General features: G+C 34.4%; 1 protein-coding gene across 1 annotated transcript in view; it reads right to left on the bottom strand.

The window, feature by feature from the left end:
* Positions 1–21,498, bottom strand: part of LOC128989465 (ralBP1-associated Eps domain-containing protein 1-like) — a 43,422-nt gene extending 21,924 nt beyond the window's left edge. Inside the window, exons 1-9 of the mRNA XM_054411358.1 lie at positions 21,495–21,498; positions 19,141–19,299; positions 17,988–18,131; positions 16,517–16,655; positions 13,158–13,333; positions 11,475–11,675; positions 9,757–9,994; positions 8,017–8,221; positions 6,870–6,962 (exon numbers count right to left, since the gene is read on the bottom strand). Coding sequence (XP_054267333.1) covers positions 6,870–6,962; positions 8,017–8,221; positions 9,757–9,994; positions 11,475–11,675; positions 13,158–13,333; positions 16,517–16,655; positions 17,988–18,131; positions 19,141–19,299; positions 21,495–21,498 — 1,359 coding nt within the window. The remainder of the gene's footprint in view (positions 1–6,869; positions 6,963–8,016; positions 8,222–9,756; positions 9,995–11,474; positions 11,676–13,157; positions 13,334–16,516; positions 16,656–17,987; positions 18,132–19,140; positions 19,300–21,494) is intronic.
* Between the last annotated feature and the right edge of the window lie 307 nt (positions 21,499–21,805).

Genomic DNA, 21,805 nt, shown 5'->3' with positions numbered 1-21,805 from the left:
TGAGGTACTGTACTTAGGAAAATACTTTGGTTGTAATTTTGTGTTGGATCGCTAAATAGTAATAATAATTTTACTAAAAGTCCATAGAACACTATACTAGAGTTTTTATTTGTCTCAATTTATCGCCGATCTAATGCATATTGCTTAGTGTAATTTTGCTCCCTGTTAATAAAAAAGGCAGTTTTGAGCATCCCTTATTAAGTCAATTCAACTTTTAAATGTAATAGTATTCTCAAATTAGTACATGGTGAGGAAATACTTTATGTGATTTTATTATTATTCTATATATTTATACAATTTGGGGAAGACGCGGTTAGGATAGTAGCATGGTTCACTTTGATAGAGAAACTGACTTGGAAAACTTTAAAACTATACAATGCATGAATTTTGTAAACCATATACAAGTGTCTAACTTTTTCAATGAGGGGAAAGGTTTACTATTTATCCATTTAAATATTAGAAGTTACAGTAGGAACATTGATGCCGCATTGGTTTTGTTACAAAGTCTAAACTTAGAATTTAATTGTATTGCATTTACTGAGGCGTGGACCCATGATTTGAATACACTGAATCACATCGACGGATATGATCTATTTAATACAGACAACAACTGGAACAGAAACGACGGTGTTATTGTGTACTTGAAAACGGAACTTTGCGGAACAATGCAACAGATAAGACTGGGTGAAGCGACTGGATTACGACTTGACTATACATTGGACTCCAAACATTACAGCATACTTACAGTTTACCGTAGCCCATCCATGAATATTGATTTGTTTTTAAATGATCTAGAAACCTACTGCATTACTACCAACAATTCAAATACTCACATTTTCATGGGTGATATAAACATTGACATTTTACCAGAGTCAAAACAAACCAATCTTAAAGAGGTTTACTTAAATATAATGTATTCAGCGGGTTTTATTGAATTAATAAATAAACCTACAAGAGAAGTTAACAACTCTAAAACTTGCATTGATCACATTTTTGTCAAACACTATGACTGTAACAAGCTGACTTCGTGTGTACTTACAACTGACATAACTGATCATTACACTCTTATAGCAAAAATTGAACTTGACAACATTACAGCTCAACCCGAAACCTGCAACATGTACTTGGACTCGGGTGTTCTGAGTGGCTTGATGGCGGTCCAGTCGTGGGATCACGTCCTTGCACATCAGGATGTTAATGATTGTTGTGACGCATTTTTAAACACATTTTCTAGTTTAAAACTTAAAGCTATGCGTGTAATAAAACCCACCTCTAGATTTAAGAAATTAAAGCCATGGATAAACACAGAGTTAATATTTGCTATTAGAAAACGAGATAAAATGAGTAAACTGGTTAAAGCCCGACCTTTTGATGAGCAATTAAAATTTCAATTTCAAGCTTTTAGAAACCAGTTATCAAATAAAATCAAAACTACAAAACAAAACTTTTACAGAGAAAAAATAACAGCCTCTGTTGACAACCCCAGATTATTTTGGAAACATATAAATGAATTTAATGGAGCAAATATAAAGAGATGCAATTTTCCTGTTTCACTTTTCCAGCAACCGTCAGACTCAAGTGGAGGGGGTTTGGGGGCGGTGGCTAACTCGTTTAATGAATTTTTCTCTAGTGTTGGTAATAGGTTGGCGAGCGAGTTGCCACCGCCCGTGGGTCCGCCACTGGTCGACGATGCTTTGTTCAGTGTAGGACAGGGGCGTGAACTGCGACTGGAGCCTGTCTCTGACAGTCAGTTGGCTGAGTGTGTGAGGGAAATGCGAGGCGGTTCTGCTCCCGGGTTCGATGAATTTCCAGCCAAAATACTAAAAAATCATCTGCAAGACATTTTACTACCTCTCAAACATCTTATTAACTTGAGTATTACTTCAGGCATTTTTCCAAACAGATTTGAAATAGCTAAGGTAATTCCTCTTTATAAGTCCGGGCAAAAAAATGACAAAAATAATTATAGACCAATCTCATTGTTAAGTGTATTATCTAAAGTGTTAGAGAAATGTGTCAAAATTCAACTCCAAAATTATTTGGATGAACATGGAATTTTATCAGAACAACAGTTTGGGTTTAGAAAAGGTAAAAATACTACTGATGCACTATTTCTTATCAATAAAACATTAATCGAGTCAGTGAATAGAAATGAAAAAATACTAATTGCATTCATAGATCTTGCTAAAGCGTTTGACTCTATTGATAGGAAAATTCTTTTCAAAAAGTTAGAATATTTGGGAGTAAGGGGTTTAGCCCTGGCATGGTTTAAAAGTTATTTAAGCAATAGGACTCAAGTAGTATCAATTAATAACGTAATTAGTGATCAAATGAATGTAGATTTTGGAATTATTCAAGGTTCTACAATGGGGCCCTTATTATTTTTAATTTACATAAATAACATAGATAAAATTGATATTTCTGGAAAAATATTCTTGTTTGCAGATGACACAGCAGTAATCTTTAGGGCACGTACTTGGGAAGAGGTTTTTAATATTGCATCATCAGAATTACAAATTTTAAAAAGATGGTTCTCAGAAAATATTTTAACAATGAATGTCAGTAAAACAAAATGTTTGCCTATCGCACTTCGTCCCGCTAGCGAGCCGCCCGCCGAACTCAGACTAACCTTGCACTCATGTGGCACCGCAGGCAGCGATTGCAACTGCCAAATTATTGAAACTGTGTCGCAGTATAAATACCTGGGCATTATAATGGATTCTAAATTGAAATGGGAAAGCCATATAATTTTTTTAAAAACAAAGCTTAGAAAAATGATTTATGTTTTTTATCAATTGGGTCAAATTTTACGACATGACGAAATTAAAAGAATTTACTACGCATACGTTCAATCTCATCTGCAGTATGGTTTAATAGCTTGGGGAGGGGCTTATTCATCGGTAATTGAACCTTTGTTCGTAATTCAAAAATCAATAATTAGAGCTGCGTTAAGAAAACCGAGACGTTATTCTACTGATCATTTGTTCAAAGAATCTCAGCTTTTATCAATAAGGCAGCTATATGTTAAAGATTTATTAGCTTATTCATACATTCATTTGGACCTTATCGCCTTGCCCGTAGTTCATAACTATCATACCAGAAACTCAGTGATGATAGGATTACGGGTACCAAGAGTTCTCAAATCAATCAATTTAACAAATTCCTTTTACATTGCTAATTGCTTGTTGCGTAATATTCCTTCAGAAATTAGGGACCTGCGAGTGTCACTGAGTGTATATAAGAGGGTTATCGCTAATTGGCTGATGGAGATAGGCCTTGACAATACAGAGTCGCTTATCAGCCCAGAATATCTCGTTTAGACCTAACCAACTGATAACTGGACTATCTATTGTACCTTCTACAGCACTCTTTACTTGACGGAATCTACGCCTCAGTAAAATTGGGAATTGAAAAAAAAAAGTTATTGAGTTGCACATTGTGTATGGTTATTAGGTTGTTATAATTATAATTGTATATTAAATTAAATTGTATGCTTATTTTACCAAGTAATTGTTTTTTTTTTTATTCTTTTTTTTATGTGTAGTGAAGTGTGAAGAACTTTTATTTTGATGAAGCAGCCAGTAAGGACTCTATCACGCACAGGTCATTGTGACCCATGTGATATTTTTATTTCTTAATGTATTTGCTGCAAAATAATGTGTATAAATAAAGAATTTCTCTCTCTCTCTCTCTCTCTCTCTCTCCATATATTTTTCATTCATTATGCAATGTTTCAAAATGTTTTTATTTTATTTCAAACATACCGGTACGGTACGAGTATAATTAATTAATTACAGATATACATTTATTAGAACTAAACTGCCCTCCTGTAGTTGTGTTACTGATATATATATTTAATAAAATGTGCATATAAACATTACATTAAGTGTGGGTTTTAAACTTTTAAAAATTATGTTTTAAATAACTGTAAAATATCAAACTTGTTTTTACTCAACTGGCTCATATATGTTTTATTCATTATTGTAATGTTTCCGAATGATAAAATTGAATTTGAAACAAAAATCACTTTCCTAATTATAAATGGATTAATATAACCTAACGATGTTTTATTATATATTCCTACAATGCACATTATTATATAATATTTTAGAATTAAGTTCTATCGGTGCTTTTATTATTATTGATGGTATAGTTTCAAATCAAAGATAACTGTGCAGGTAGCTGGCCAATTTTAAATATATTTTAAATATGAAAATGGCCAAGTTTCAATTTTTGATGTATTGCACCTAAAACAGAGAGCCTTCGGGCAGTTCCGTACATCATTCTTGTTTGGAAATTGCAGGCAATAGTGCAAGCTAAATTATTTTAGGGTGATTCGCAATGCATTTTTTAGGCTGATGTGGCACTTTTAGTATACTTTAAAAATAAAAACCAATTGTGTAAACAGACAACATTGTTATAGTTTCAGCAGTATGCCTTGCGAGATGGTTATTCGAAGGATTTGCATATGTTGATATTTTTTTACTGTACAAGACGAATTTACTGACATTATTGCCAGTATGGGGTTCTACAGATATTTTGTCATACTTGGACCGCGCACGCTTTAGTACAATGCGAGTAGAGGAAGCGTTCGATTCCTGGACACGCCTGTACACTGGCAAAAATGTGAAAGTTAGAAAATAGGCGATCCTTTACCCACTCACTCGCACGAACACAATGGGACTACCTGCTGGGCCTGCCCTATCATCCGTTAGTGACGAATGATAATGTGGTTTACTAAAATAAAAACTACCAATACTTGTTGTTTATAACGTTTGATAGTGATAATGTTATGAAAATAAATACACATTCACAGGGAAAACAAGAAATATACAACGTAAAATATACTCCCTAAGAAATTTATGGAGTTGAGAAAAATCAACAGTGTTTTTACATTAAAAAGGGAAGACCGCCTACTTGCATTTAAGACAATTATACGAATATGCCTCACATTAGGGCCTATTTGTAAGTTGTAACGAATTTGATTAAAATAACATTTCACTCATGGATACAAAAATACTTACCCACTTTAATACAATTTACTAAACAACACGCGTTGAAATCGTTCAACGTACATACCGTTTTTATTACATGAACTGTTCTTTTATACAATCTTAGACATACAAGTCGTTTAATATCAATTTCATTTAAAAATTAATTTAAAGATTAGTCAAACTTGTTGTAACTTACGTTAGTACATATCGGTTTAGTCGAATTTACATTTTTGGAAATTATTTTTAAAACTCTTTAAAGCAATTGAAAGACTAGCTACTAACCAAATGTTAAAACTGTTCATATGTTGTTTAGAAAGATTATTTTGTTAAAACTGTTTTGAAACGTATGTTAGTCAAATCTTAGATTTAAAAAATGGTTGATATAATTATTAGGATCTTTGATAAAATTTTAATCGCTCAAACAAACATTCTTAGGAAAAAGCTTCAAACTGATTTTTAAATAACGATAACTGTAATAAAACTTATATCTAAACATTGTTAAAAATGGTTTTAAAATAATTCAATCTTGTAATAAAGTTATATCAATGACTTGTACTACAATTGTTTCAAAGTGGCATAGCAAGCTATAGTGAAGGTCAGGTCAGACCCGACCAAACCCGACAAACATTCAGCTGTTATGATTTATGATGGATATGGAGTCGAGGAAGGGCTACGTTACTATCTTGCTCGGTTCCTTGCGGTTATTCAGTGTTTTTTTTACACTGTGTGTTGTTCTCGAAGCCTAGGTTTAGTTCTGTGAATAGAGCAAGAGCACGTAACTCCCCTAGTGGCCACCGATAGTGGCGCTACCGCATCTCACGTATTGCAGGCGCTGCCAAAAGGCGAAATTTTCGCTGGCTCCAGCCGGCTCTTAATGTGCGTTTCCATGCATAGCTATTCAAAAATATTTCAGTTCCAACCCAAAGTTGAGGCTTATGGCAGAAAAACTGTAAGCGACTTGATGTTAGGCAGCTCCTTATAGCTTGTGGAACGTGAGCAACGTGACCAATGGTAGGTTAAGGAGGGAAGGACATGTTGTTTAAGATATATTTCCAGAAACTATCCCTAACCATAAGTAAAAAAAAACCCATGACTGGGTTTGTGTAAAAATCTTTTTATATTTTAGAAACTTTATCGACTGAGGATGGGATCAAATTCAAGATCCCAAAGGATGTGAAAACTTTACTTTTTAGTTTTTACTAATCGTGACAGAAAATGTTCATAGTAATTCCTTAAAAAGCATAAACTCACTGTCACAAAAAATGAAATTTTTGTTTGGGCAGGAAATGTGTGGAAAGTATAAGAACGATAATCAAGAGTGTTTTATTCAGATGTAAAAGAACAAGACCACTTGACAGACCAAGTAAAAATTGTCCAGTATCAAATTTAAAATATTCGCCTGTTGGGTCTGATAATGATTGGAGTGTCCAATCGAAATCGATCACCACTTACCATCTTTTTTGTATATTTACCGTCTTGTAACAGTATAAGCGTGAATAAATGTTTTAAGTGTTATAAGACGTTTCTTTTATTTACTTTCCGTAAATTTAATAACACGTAGGCCTACAATGCTGATCAAGAAGTTATTCAATAAATAGGTCAGTAATTATTTAAAATTTAATTACAAGGTTATATAGAGTGCCTACTTGTAAGGATTAGCATAAAAGTATAGGGTATCAGACAAAGTAATTGAGCGGCATGTTTTTATTAGCAGGCATCCATTCATTAACTGTCTAAATAAGTTGGATACCATTATATATCTAGATCCCTCTAAACTACGATATGATGTTTCAATATAACATATTATTCATATGAACAAAAATAATATCAAATTTAAAACCTACTAATTAACTACTGAAACAAAAGTGGTCTTACTTGTTCTACTGCAGATTTATGGAAGTCGAAATTCACAGGTTTGGGTCCAGGAGATGAAACTGAGCTTGTAGGTGAATCAACAAACTTGGTCCACTGAAATAAAAACAATGATCGTAAAAAACTAGAGCACACATTTCACACTTGCTGGCATATATCTATTTCTACACTAGTTAGTAATGATAAGAATCCCAAACTCACACTGGAATACATTTTTTATACCTAAAGACATAATGTTTTAGGGAAAAACACCAAAATTATACATCTACATTTTACCAAACTATGCTAACATCTACATTTACACGGATCTTTACATTATTACAGTTATTTAACATGCGTGAAAGACTAACATACTCTAACGCAAAATATTAACCACCGACAAAAAGTGCTCCTCATATTTCATTGGGTGATTAATAGTTAGCCAACTAGGGTTGTTCTACAACTTAATCCTCTTCAGCTTTGGAAAAATTGGAGCTTTGATGCTGAGTGTAGATATTATGAAACAATAATAGTCTATTCCAAACAAGCAACTTGTTAACATTTAACCCCGTAAACAGGATTTTTAGACTGTGTGCTGGATTATGACGGGATGTCGGATAAAACGGGATATGTGGCTCTCACAACAGTTTTTCTTTTTTATACTGATGTTCTAAAAAAAACTAACCTATTGACAGATTAAATGTTTCTATCAATAAGTGCAAGGTTTAAAGAGGAATTTAAAAACTATACACCAAAAAGTCCACTTGCAATAGAACTGGAATATACATGTGGGAGAAAAGGGGAGTTTTTGTTGTATTAAAGCAAGATATAACGGGATCTTCTCGTCCCGGAAAGCAGGATTTTTAAATTTAACTCCTGGACACACTAGTTATGTGTTGTTGTGGTTAGTTTGTGTTCTGTTGGTTTGGTTCTGAATGGTCTGGTTAATGCCATAGAGTTGTTGGGGAGAATTCTAGAGGTTCTAACACAATCGAGGTGTTGGAGCATGAGATGTTTAAGAAAGTCTCGGAGAGAAGATAGCCTATAGAGGTGGGGTTGAATTGTCTTGATTTAGGTTCCAAAAATAAAGGTGGGTAGGCTAGTTGCAAAGTCCGCCTTTCAACAGCAGTGTTAGGCTGACATGAGTGCTTTGACTAATGATTGTACTTGCCTCTTTCCCCCGGTGTGGTGAGCTGGTTGACCCAGCCGTGCTGAGAGCTGGACTAGACGCGCGTGAGCCGGTCACGCTGGGCAGTAGAGCGGGCGGCAACACGTCCGGTAGCGGGATGTTATTTCTCCTCAACACCACCAGGTGCATTGCAACATTGAATTCAGCCAGGGACAGCGCACCATCTTTCGTCACATCCGCTAGTTGCCTGCAAAATGTACATTAAAACATCAGAAAGTTTGTGGTTCAGGTAATCATTGTGTTAAACTGTAGTTCTGGGCGAGTCAGTGTTCTTTATTACAAAATGTATGATTAAACTTTTGCGATTCCTAAATAAACAAAATTTTAGAACAGGCTAGCTAAAAACCATTTGGCTTAGTAAAACATATAGCCTATATACAAAATTATAACATACTATCAGCAGTGTTACTACAGAATTTATTGTAAACCAATAGTTTTACATTTTAGTAGTTACTTTCATTCAGTTTTGTTGTAAGGGTTGAAACAGGGAAAATAAATGCTCCATGTTATTTTTATGGAGAGTAAATAAACTGTTGTAGTTACAATTTCAAACTAAGCTACCAACATAAAAAATACCCCCGCCGCAGCAAACCTGCAGACTAAGCGAATTTCCATTGACCTGATTGGATTTACACTAAAATGCCTCCATAAAAATAGCACATTTATTTCCTATTTAAATAGAATTAGTTTAACAAGTACCTTAGGTTTGCTGCAACAGGGAGGGTAAAAAAGATTTTTTTATGAAATGATAATAGTTTAGTAAGAAATAAAAGTATTTTCCAAAATCGATCAAAATATGTTCATAAACAAGCAAACTGCAACAGTCGACTTATTCTCCATAAGAATAACATGGGAATTTTAAAATTACAATTTTTTTGAATTTTCTCCGTAACAATTAGGCGCATAATAACGCTTCAATATACTAAATTATTTGTTTTTTTAAGCTCTACAAAATGGTTTAAAAAGAAATTGTGAAATTTTGTGTTTTTAGGGGCAAAAATGGGAAACACCTATCTTTACCCCATAAAACCCCCCATAAACCCCCGTTCCCATAGTCCGATCATGCTGGTTCGCGAACTCATTCAAGTTTATCCCGCCTTACACCTTCAAACCAAATTTTATCAAAATCGGACAAAAATTACTCAAGTTATCGTGCGGATGGACACATATATATATATATATATATATATATATATATATATATATATATATATATATATATATATATCTATATATAGATATATAAAAATTTGAACGAATGGTGTTTTTGGCCTCTGGGGACATCAAAATGAAAAAGTAAATCGGTCCCGGGCTTAGGTCTTACCATGAGACCTACGGTAATAGCTACTTCCCTATAGGGAAATTCGCTAAAACAAAAAAAACCTTTCTACCTTCCCTCTAGCAGCAAACATAAGTAAGCATCTTACTCATTAAAACTTATGTTATTTAAATGGGGAGATAAATCTGACAATTTTACAGGAATATTATAGTGAAAATCCAGCCAGGTGAGTTAAACGAAAATTTGCTCATTCTGCAGGTTTGCTGCGGTGGGGGTATAGTTTATTAGATGATTTTCACACAGTACCTAGCCTAATGGGGACTCAAAATATGGTATGTGCTTCAAGCTTTATGAAAAGCTCGTAGAAGTCGTAACTAACACTCGCGGACCGCTGCCAGATTATATGTGTTTGCCAATCGAGATTTGTAATATAATAGGCCTACCATATTTTGCGGAGTTCCTGCACAGGCAGTTTGGACTTCTCAAAGAACTGTCTGGCCGTGGGTCCTGGCAACAGACAGCTAGGGTCGGGCTGCAGGTTGCAGAACTGTGTCCTGTAGTACTCTTGTTGTTCCTCATTGATAGTCCACACCTCCTTTGGTATCTCATCTTCTCCGTCGCTGCTGTGGCGGTCAGATGACTCTTCTTCTGTGCCGAGCAGCTGTCTTTGCTCTTCTGAAACTGTGCAGGGCAGTTAAAGATCAAATTCATTTCTGTTACTTCACAGTATTCCTAAATACATGAATAAGCAAGTAGATAATAGGCTATTAGGTGAGTAGTGGATTATTACGATAGGCAAAATTATGTGCTAGTTTCAATTTTAGAATGTAACTTAATCATCTCAATTGGTAGGTACATATGCTATTCCAATATTCACAAATTAACTGCACACGATTTTAATACTTAATAGAGGTTAAAACTTAAAATACCTATTTAATCCGTCAGTGTGATCAATGTCACCGATGAGCGGCGACCGGTTTCAACCCAGCAGCGATAAAAGAAGACTACACTTAGAAGTGAACTACTTAGAAGTAGAACTCCACTTAATGTATTTAAGTGTAGTACTTCGTTATGTATTCATAGACTTTTTGACAACCTTTTTGGAGTGAATTTATGTTCTTTTATTGGTTGAAGATGACCCCATTTCCGGGTTGAAACAGGTCGCCGCTCATCGGTGACATTGATCACTCTGACCGATTACAGGTATTTTTAACTCTAGTATTATTTTAAATTTGTGATCAGGAGGCAAAGACACCAGAAATACATGATTTTGGGATTCTACCTAAAAATGTACAAACAAATCTATTTAATATTCACTACCGTACTCTAATTACATAGTAACTCCTGTAACAGTCTGAAGTAAGTTATGGTTCCCATTGTAATCATTGATTAAATCTAGGCCTATGTCTTATTATTTATTTCCTAGTAAAAATGGTGAGCAATTCTGTAGATATGCCTAGGATTTCTATCTCATTTGGCTATTTACCAGAGTGTGGTTATCCTACATTGTTATTTAAATTTTAGTTTTTTCCCCAGAAATGGATTTAATTTATTTTAATTTAAATTAGGTCTAGTTATTTTTGTTGAAAATCGTAAAAAGAATATGTTTGGCTATTAAATTTGAAATACTTTGTTAGGTAGGCTACACACCTTCGTTGTAATTTCTTTCAAAACCATTTTGTAGAGCCTAAACAAAACTTAGCACACTAAAGCGTTGTTGTATGCTTACCGGATATAGAGAGAGAAAAAAGTGTAAATAAAAAATGCCCATGTTTACTCATTAAATTGATTGTTTGTTTAAAGTAGAGGTTAAATCTGACAACTTAAAGAAAATATTGAGTAAAAATCTATAAAGGCAAATGGAAATTCGCTTAGTCTGCAGGTTTGCTGCGGCAGGTGTGTTTAGTTTTATATCTGTTTGACTACTACAGTATACTTGTTCTGTGGGTGTTTTTATTCTGTTTTTCCAGCTTTGGATGTGTTTGTATACTATCCTTGTAAAGTTTTTAATACATTCTCAGCTGAGGATGGAATCAGATCCAAAACCCTAAACGTTATGAAAAACTTTGTTTTTATTTTCACTATTTGTGATGGAAAATGTGTGCAACATTCCCTTAAATAATTTAAATTCACCTTCACCAATAATGAGCTTCAAACAAACCATAGTCACAGTTGATTGGTCTTACCTCCGTAATGTCATCTCGAGTAGCATTGTAAGGAAGTCCTCGCATGTGCAAAGCATTTGATTTACGTTCTCTACCTTCGCCCTGGTGGTACCTTGGTTCTGGGTCCCGTTGTCTTCCATGGTTTTGGTCGTATGGTGGGTATCTGGCGCCATTCCATTGTTGTCTAATGTATCTGTCTATGAAAAACAGGCTTTTATGACATAGATCATTGGGATGTTAGTAAAATATTTTTCCTACAGTTAACTAACAATGTACATGTTCTCTCACTGATTTGAGAAAGCAAAGTGGCCAATTCGCTCATCAGTGAGACAATGTTAACATTGTCTCACTCTAATTACTTTGTCTCACTCCAGATTTTCAACGTGAAGGCACGAAATAGTGAGCGCGTAACCTGCAGGCAACGTCGTATGCGCGCGAAATACGTTGGCAGCACTGGCTGTAAATCAGCTGGTCAGCTGTTGTACTGTTGTATTTGTCACTTCACTTATATTAAAAGTTCACTTTTGTGTAAAAATAGGTTATGTTTCTTCACAAATTTATTTGTTTTATGGTAACTGTAGGAAAAGTATAATGTGCAACTCGAGTTCAAAGTACAATTGCCTCACTCGAGAAACCATTCCTCACTCGCCTACGGCTCGTGAGTAAGGATTTCTCTTGAGTGAGTCAATTGCTCACTTTTCTCACTAGTTGCACAAATAACTATTGATAGATAAATGGTCAGCTGGTCATCAGCTGATTGTAGGTTATCTACCTACACAGTATGGCATTATTATTCTCATTTAATAAACTTCGTGCACAATATTTAGGCGGTTTTAGGGAAAGAAATCTATCCCCTCCACTTAACCCTTACCTTTAATAATAGCTCAACAGCTAGCAACATACATTAAATACAAAAAAGTGGTGGGGGAACTTCCCCTTCAATTCGCCTAGAGAACGAAGTATATATATAATTACTGACAGGAATTAGAACAACACTCAACAGAACTCTTGAGTTTTGTAGTTTTATTAGCTTGATGTCACTCAAAATAATGGAAGAACTTGATGTTTCATGAAAATGTATCTAGTCTATATAGTTAATTCCATATATCGTTCCCCACGAAATATCTCGAGCTAGGAAAAAGGTAGCATGGCTGTTGAGGATTCATTTTAAAGCTTAAGATCCAAGGACGATGGGAAAAATATCAGAAGTGTCAAAAACTAAACTGCTCTGCCCCATAGGCCATCAAAGATCCGGTCATTTTCTAATGGAAGTACTGCTACAGTGTTTCTATAAGCTGTTTTAAGCATACCAGATGATGTATACATTGTTATGTTTGGTGTTATATGTGGACCGCAACTAAATGTGTAAAAAAGTGTGTATTTCATTTAAAGTTGTATGCATAGCAATAAAGTAGCAATTGCTGCTATGGTCCCCTAGTTTAATTTAAACAGGGTTCTACTTCTTGCCTAGAGTGTTCATACTTGCACAGGCAGAAGTTGCAAACAATCATGTTAATTCCACATATTCCTCTTTGCCCGTCTCTTTCTCTCAATGAAATGGAGATAGTTGTACACCGCGTGCTCTTAGAATAATTAATTGTCATGCATTTTTCTTCTCTTAAAAAAGAGCAAAAATCTGAAACTGTAGTGTACAAAATACAAAAAATTGAGATTAATACCTGGATAACCAGAAAATCGCAGTGGTCTCAGTATTTGATAACCCCTGTTGTTCATAACCGGCCCTCTGTATTGGGTCTGTGGAGGGGGAGGGGGAGGGAGGTACTCCTCTTGATCTGTCTGGGGCGACTGAGCGAGCCTCAACTCTCCCAAACTACTTCTAAACACCTCTATATACCTAATGAAAAACTTAGTTTATGACTCTGACATTTTACAAAGCTTTGGAGTGGATTCTATGTTACATTATAAATACATACACCTAGTCAAACTAAGATGCAAAGAACTTACACACAAGATGACAACTAGATGAAAACTAACAAAAAATTAATAAAATACAGTCTGATTTTACTTTGATGTGCCTCTTCATGTGTAACTCTTTGACCAGACTGGGACGGGTGGCGTCGTCCTGTAATCCAGCTACTAGGAGGTCACGAATTGTGGATATTTATAGGCATGCACTGTGGATGTGATACTCTCTGGTGTGGATTAACGTCCGCACGAGTGAGTACTACAACTATCCGCAGTACTATCCTGATTAGACCAACTCGTATATACCAAGGCGAAAATGTGGTTCGGATTCCACTATAAACTGTAGGTCCCTTAGTTGCCATTCGCTGTATGGGCTATTAATTAACAGCTGTGTCTAAGGAATGTCGGCCTTAGTCACTAACAAGACTACAAGATCACGCCACTCATCCTACACTCATCTCCATTCATACTTGGCTTAAAATACCTACTTAGTATGGTCGCCATTTCATCGAAAAGTATTAAAAGTATTGAAGTATTAAAAGTATTAAAGTATTAAAAGTATTAAAGTATTAAAAGTATTAAAGTATTAAAAGTATTAAAGTATTAAAGTATTAAAAGTATTAAAAGTATTAAAGTATTAAAAGAAAAGTATTAAAGTATCATATCATTTTAAAAATGTCTATGGACACTCAGTCAGTTGTTTATTTAAATATCGTCCTTTGTAATAGAAAATTGTTCACGGTTAATCCACATGGATGGAATGGTATCCAAAAGTCAATGATAATATAGGCTTTGAAATAATAGGTTATTTTCTTAAAAGGATAATACGAGGGTTGTCCGTAAATTAAGGTCTCCATCTAACTCCAGTCGTAACCAAGCAAGCTGGTTCAGATCTCAAACCAACGTCGGGCTCCGGACTACTATTCTAGCTCGTTCCTATTTCAATAACCTACCAGAACAACTTAGAAATGAACAATTCACCGTTTCAAGAACCAATTAACTGCAAGAAAGAGAATTGGCTGCAAGAAAGGCCATTTACTCAGAAAAAAAATTCCTTGATAACCAGCTTTAACAACATATTAAATCCACAAACTTTATTTTTATTCTGACGCATGTACTTCTCTCAGCAAACATGTCAATAAAGATTATTGTCTATTGTCTATTGCCTATCCTTCCTTATAAAACGATTAGTCTATTCATAATATTGAAAGTTGTTGGAAATGAAAATAAACTCCCCCACTAATATGAATTGTGTTAGGTTTCTTTAGGAACTAGGAAGGGGATCGATCCCTGTTAATCTGATTACTGATACCAGTTGACAGATGTGTGTGCAGAAAAGTGGTTTAGGGTAGCAAATGTGCATTAGTGGCTTAGGCAGTGCGCAAAAGCATGTAAATATTTGCACAACGGGGCCCGAAGCTGATGTTCATCAGTTTCCATTGTGACAATGATTGATTAGGAAACTTTGCTGGTAGATCGGCGTGTTTCAGACTTACAAAGGTGAGCATAGTCCTGATAGTCTCATAGAGACTGTATTATTTATTTTTTGTTGTTTTTGCCTCCTGGATCACAATATAAATTAATACTAGAGGTAATACCTTAATCAGTTAATGTGATCATGTCACCGATGAGCGGCGACCGGTTTCAACCCAGCAATGGGGTCATCCTCTGGCAAAGCAAGGTCATAGAATTACTCTTAAGAGGTTGTCATAAAGTCCAACACTAAATACTAAAAATCCCAACACATTTTGAAAAAAGCATCTTTTGAAAGTAATTTATTGTATGAAACAGCAGTCGGCTTTGAAAGAAAGTAACAACACGGAAAGGACCTGATAAGAACTGAAAGAGGGGGAGTGGGATGGCAGATGGACAAGACGGCAATGACTACAGTCTGGACTTATAACTCAATTTACACGTACCGTCTGCCAAGCAGTCAATTTCTTGCAAAACGTTTTTATGTAAAAATGTGTTTAATTGTTACTGTTCTTTGTTTCATATTTATAGACTTTTTAACAACCTCTTCAGAGAATTCTATGTCCTTTCTTAGCCTGAGGATGACCCCATTGCTGGGTTAAAACCAGTCGCCGCTCATCGGATTAAGGTATTTTAACAACTAGCTCGACTGTATTAGTTTGATAATCTCTCTCATTGAGTCACTAGATACGTTTGTGAAATTCGCCTAACTTTGGGCAGATTAAACTGATTAAAAAAACAGTCAACCTCCACCATGGAAAGCATTGTGCTAAATTTAAAATCTTTCAAACTCCTTTCACCCCTTTCGCACATTTTTTAAATGCGAACATTTCACTTCATACGTCCGTCAACTGCTTTGGACTTCAATTGTGTTGACAGGTGAGAACACAGAAATTTAATAACAGAACTAATTTTGTATTTGGTGGGAGCGTGAATTTTCTTCCACAACCATATTCAATAACATGACCAGAGTAATCGTCCATTAGAGGTGGGAACCATCTGAAAAGTAGTGAACGAAGTAAGAAACATGATGTTGGTTTCATATTTGAACTAGCCTGCCTCTTTGCGAAAGATGGATGGAGACCTTAATTTACGGACAACTCTCACATTTAAACACTAAATAGACAACAAACTGAGCTGAATATACCTTGAATTCTATTTTCATTAAGAGAATATTGACTTTTTCTGTATTTTTAAAGCTTTGAAAAAATTGCTCAGTTCCACCTTGTGAGTAAATGCTATTCCTTACTTATTTGCTTGGCAATTTGTTGCTAGTTAAGCATACTTTACTTATTAATCCAACATTTACTGTATTTCCAATTATAATGCAAATTTAAGTATAGTTACACCACTTTTTTATTGTTATGTTTATCACAGCTCAAACAAACCTGTATATCATAGATTTATCAGGAGCATCAATAGCACCGATAACCCATGCAGAATTTCACAAGGAAATACTACATCCTAACCAGGAATTTCCATGATGAATTTTACTCAGGATCCAGAAGTTATTCTTTAGATTTGAAGGTGATTCCTCTTGATTTGTCTACTGTCTGTGATTCTCATGGACCAAAATATAGCTTCAATTAATTTATTACCTGAGATCTACATTTGTTATAATGGCGACTGATGGTTTTACCTGTGATACAGTCGTCCCATGTGCCTTTTGAGTGCTCGTTCCGCTTCTTCTTGATCTCTAAACTGCACGTACGCCTCCCCTGTAGTTCTTCCTTGATCATCGTGTACCAAAAATACTCCATCAGGTAATATGTCTAAACCTGAAAGACACATTCTTTCATACTGTTTCCTATTGAAATATTTTAAAACTTTTAATTCATTGGGTATTATGATTGATTTTGTATACTGGAGTAGAGAGGGGCTAGACCAGCTGTAGCAAATTTTTCATACGAGTTGAACATAGTTGTATCGTTGTATGTGTTGCCCAAGTTGCAACTCTATCCTATTGTTACTAGGTGTGCTAATGCAGTTATCTGCTTGCAATATTGAGCGGAGCTAGCATATTAATCCAATACTTTTCTTTGCTTCATCTATTTTTATAAATTCATTTTCTACTTGCAATATCCAATATCAGTGGAATATTTGGATCACATAAATAGAATGCCTATTTGCAGTACCCAAGGTCAATGGTACACTGGTTCACTTAAATAGAATGTCTAATTGAGTATTCAAAGTCAATGGCATATTTGGTTCATGTACATGGAATGGCTTTTTGGAGTGTCATAAGTCAATGGGGCATTAGCCTAGTTCCGGGAACCCTAATTAGTTATTCATTTTGTAGTAAATTATGCTCAACGATTTTAATCCAATTGTTCTTCCCTTTTGTTCTAGAGGTAAATGTATTAAATGTGTTAAATGAATTAAAATGTACTAAATGTTAAATGTTTTAAATGTAAATGTATAAATGTATTAAACCATTTCAAAGTAAAGTTTTAAAAGTATCTGGAACACACTAGTTTAGATGAGTCGTTGACCAACATATGTTACACTCTTTTGTTTACCTCTTATTTATCTTGCAAATAATATCGTAGTGAACAATAAACCCATAAGACCCACTTTCAATTTGTAAAAATGTAAATCAACGTAGAGAAAAGCCCTTTGTCTAATTTGTAAGGTATGAATCTTAAATGAGATTTATACCTTCCGATTGTTGGTTACTATGACTGTGCTAAATTTCATGCAGATCCCTTCAGCCGTTCAGGAGGAGTATGTGGAAAACAAAAGCAGGAGTGTAGAATAAGATCTTTGCTCGCTCTGCTCAAAAATGAAATTTCTCTGTGAGCTTTCTTTTCAGTTAAAAAGTTCCTTCCCTCACAATCTGGTTACAAAAGAAATAAGTAATTGGCATCAGCATACTCTGACAAGGATTATGCAACTACGAGATTTTCAACCTTTATCAACTTTAATCAACTACGAGATTTTCATTCTAAAATTGGCTTCTACTTTGATATGGGAATGGCATGCCTACATATCTCCATAATCAGGGTATATTACCTTACAGTGTTACAATGGTTAGTTTTCTTAAAATACATTAACTGAAGCAAGTAACCTGCCTGCATAATGCAGGTTAGTTGATAATGGAAAAAACCAACCTTCAAAAAAGTTGATAACATCCTGTTCACTTGTCTTGTATGGAAGACCTCTGACTCTGACACAAGCATCGGATATTGCTCGTTGGATGCTTTGTTTGCTTCTTCTAATCGTTCTCTGCATCTCACTTACAGTTGCTTGGAACACTAGATAAGTAAATCAGTCAAAGTAACTTTCCTGGTTATCTATAACATCTTTATACAGGGTGAGACAGACAGCCGTACACAATTATTACGTCCGCACTAGTGAGTACTACGACTGTCTGCCGTACTATCCTGATAATTAGACCAATTCGTTAATACCATAAGGCAAAAATGTGGTTCGGATTCCACTATAAACTGTAGGTCCCTTAGCTGCCATTAGCTGTATGGGCCATTATTTAACAGCTGTGTCTAAGGAATATGTCGGCCTTAGTCCCTAACAAGACTACAAGATCGTGCCACTCATCCTACACTTATCTCCATTCATACTTGGCTTAAAATACCTAATTTGTATGGTCGCCATTTCAATGAAAAGTATTAAAAGTATTAAAGTATTAAATTATAGCAGTCAAACTAATTGAAGTAGATCTTTTGTAACTAATTAGTAATTAAATCCCCCATGTTTTACATTGTAGAATTTGTAAAAATAATTTTGAAATCTCCCAAATGTACCAAATGGGTAGTGTTTGGAAAATTTAAAATCCGGACAAGTGATACCTCATTTTAAAGGTATTTGTTCACTGATTATTTTGATTTAAGAAAATAACTTTAAATCTTTATGCTTACAGGGTGTTTAAAATGTCTAAAAACTCAGGGTCTTACAGTTAATTTTTTTGCAACCGCCTACATTAATGCAAGGGAACACAATTTGTATCCCAGATTAATGAAAAGAAGCCCTTTCCAAAATTACCTTCAAGTGTACCGGTACAATGTACCACTGCGCCAAAGTTTACTAATTTTAAAAATAGAATGAATTTTGGAAAATGTAATAGCGTGTGGGGTACAAAGGTCTTAAAACAAACATTTTCTACATTTAAAGTTTAGTTCTATCTCATACGGTTTTAAAACTGTGATTCCTGAATAATATATTCTAATCAAAAATGTGTACAAAACTTTTAAGCAAAAATAATGCTGAAAAAATTATTCTTTACAAAAAATAAAAACAATAGTTTACCTTCTATGTACCTCTCCCCTAAGTATTGACCATCCTTTTTGTAAGCCAATTCCACATCATCCTGGGATTCCAAGTCTACATAAGCTACCCCACTTGGCCGTCCTTCTTTTGTTATTACCAAATGGACTCCCATAGTTCCGTTCTTGATATTGCAATCATCTAAAAACATATAACAACTATTAATTACTTAAGTTAACACCTGCTGATGCATTTATTCAAACAAAATTAAAAAAATAATTGTATGTGTTTGGTAAGTTACAATTCAACAGGAGAAAATATATTTGTTGACTTGTCAACATAAATACTGAAACATCAGTATGTGTGTAAGGAAACATGATTTTCTAATCATTGATATGAAACCTTTCCTAATGATACTGCCAGCTTGATATAGCTTAAAAGTTTCATGATCAAGGACAAGGACATTAATTATGTCCCTTATTCTCTTAGGATCCAGTTTTAGACCTCATTCCTATATGATGTGGTCAGGAAAAATAGTCTTGCTAAGAGGTTATCATAATAAACTAAACTAGAATAAACATTATAGTAGTGCTCCTGCTACCCAGAAACTTTTAATTAAACTATTAATTAACAGTTGTGTCTAAGGAAAGTGTCGTGCCTTAGTCACTAACAAGACTAAAAGATCGCCCCCACTCATCCTACACTCATCTCCATTCTTACTTGGCTTAAAATACCTATATATTGGTATGGTTGCCATTTCAAAGTTAAGTATGTACTTTGTTTGTGTGGGTAAGGAACATCTTTTTGGGGGAAGGCGTTGGAAAATACAGCGTTTGTTTGGCTAAGCAAAAACTATTTTCAGAACAATTAAAATCATATTTTTTGCTTGGTGATTGGCTGGATTTGAACCGAGGGCTGCAGAGGACAGAAGTCCCGCACCCTAATCACTACCCAAGTAATTATCTAAAAACTACTAATACAATGGTCAGTAATTTAATGCATGCTGTTTATTGTTATACATTTTATTTATTTAAGATAATTGTTTCAAGTTGTTTTAAAGCAAGCTAGTCTTATATATAGAAAGGTAGAGAATAGGTCAAAACAACAATATAATAGCAGATCTTGACAAGAAACAAGGAAAACCAGAGTGTAATATGGAGAAGGACTGACCAAGGGACAAAGTTCATTGTTATCTAGAACAAGTTTATCTCTATGAGCTGCAGACAAGCCAATTTTTCCTGGCTTTTGCAGCAAGCTTTGTTTATAAAATGTTGTAAGATTTTTTTGATTTTTCAAATAAACAAATTAATTAATTAATAATAATTATTACAAAGCATTTACAACAAGCCACTTAAGTTATCTAAGCATTAAATTGTACGTAATGTTTACAAACCAAAGAAATTAACGACATCGTCCACAGTTGCAGTCCAGGGAAGTCCTCTGAGTTTCACTACACAGCTGATACTGTTGTTGCTGCTGCAAAATTATTCACATTTTATTTACAGATTAATAACACCTGATTGACAGAATGCCAATGTAATACTAATAGTTTGTGTTATGAAATCAAACATAATCTCACCTTAGAAATCAACTGTTCGAAAAGTGGATGAGAAATTATATTTTAATTACCTTGAATTCGAAAAGTTAGATTGTTTTACATCTATCGTATACAATTCATTACATACGGTGTTGGATAAGTTGTGTCTTTACAATGTACTATCAGATAAAGTTCTAGCTTGAGCGACCAAAGCAACTGCAATCACTGTAATATATATTATACAGAAAAGGTTGTCTGGTTTAAAAAAGATTCCGAGAAATATTACTGTATTTTACTAAGTTTCATCGGGTGTTGAAACATAAACTGATTGGATTGCAGTACAAAATTACAGAATGATTTTCAAAACTTACTGATTTTCGAATCCTTGACATCGACTGAGGAAATTCAACTGAATAAGATAAACATAAATGAAACTGGTCAAGATCACTTTAACAGGTAAATCCATTTATTTAAAATATCCAACCATTGTTTCACTACGCCCATTCAATGTTTGATCTGATAAGATTTTCTTCAAGATATGAAAACCTAATTTAACATTGTATGTGTAACACATTGTGTGTGGTGACTGTAGAATTATTACATCATCGAGATTCTGTCACCTATCTTAACACTGCCACAGAACAATCATTTCTTAGTAGCTTATATTACTAATGATCAGGATTACCGGTACTTTTGTACAGCAGCTTTAATTCTCTTGGGCCAACATTTGAAACTGTTTTAAATAAATTAACCTCTGGTATGTTTGCAGGTTCAAACAAATTCACGTTTTTTTGTTATTTGTCTGTAACATTTCAATTTAAGTGTTATTAAACCCTTTTTAAGGGAAAGCTGTCCAAACCCATTTTGTAATATTGATGTTCTGAAAATTATTTACTGCTCCCTTACTAATATAGGTATATTTCATTGTTTTAACATACACACAAAATTTAGCACACTAATTAAAGAGCAATTAACCTAACAAAATATACAATATTTTGAAAGAAGATAATAATTTAAAAAACCAGATATATGCCAATAAAAATTTAAACAAAACTGAACATTTAAAATGCCCATGTTACTCTTATGGAGGAAAAGAAAACTGTTGCAGCTTGTTTGTTTATCAAAACAAATCAAATCATGTTTATTAGCACATAAAAGTACAGACGTTAT

The sequence above is a fragment of the Macrosteles quadrilineatus genome, unplaced genomic scaffold (assembly GCF_028750875.1).
Source record: "Macrosteles quadrilineatus isolate MER2022 unplaced genomic scaffold, UCM_ALF_1.0 Scaffold_3__2_contigs__length_128488019, whole genome shotgun sequence".
Taxonomy (NCBI): domain Eukaryota; kingdom Metazoa; phylum Arthropoda; class Insecta; order Hemiptera; family Cicadellidae; genus Macrosteles; species Macrosteles quadrilineatus.
This window is presented reverse-complemented; position numbering and strand designations above follow the sequence as displayed.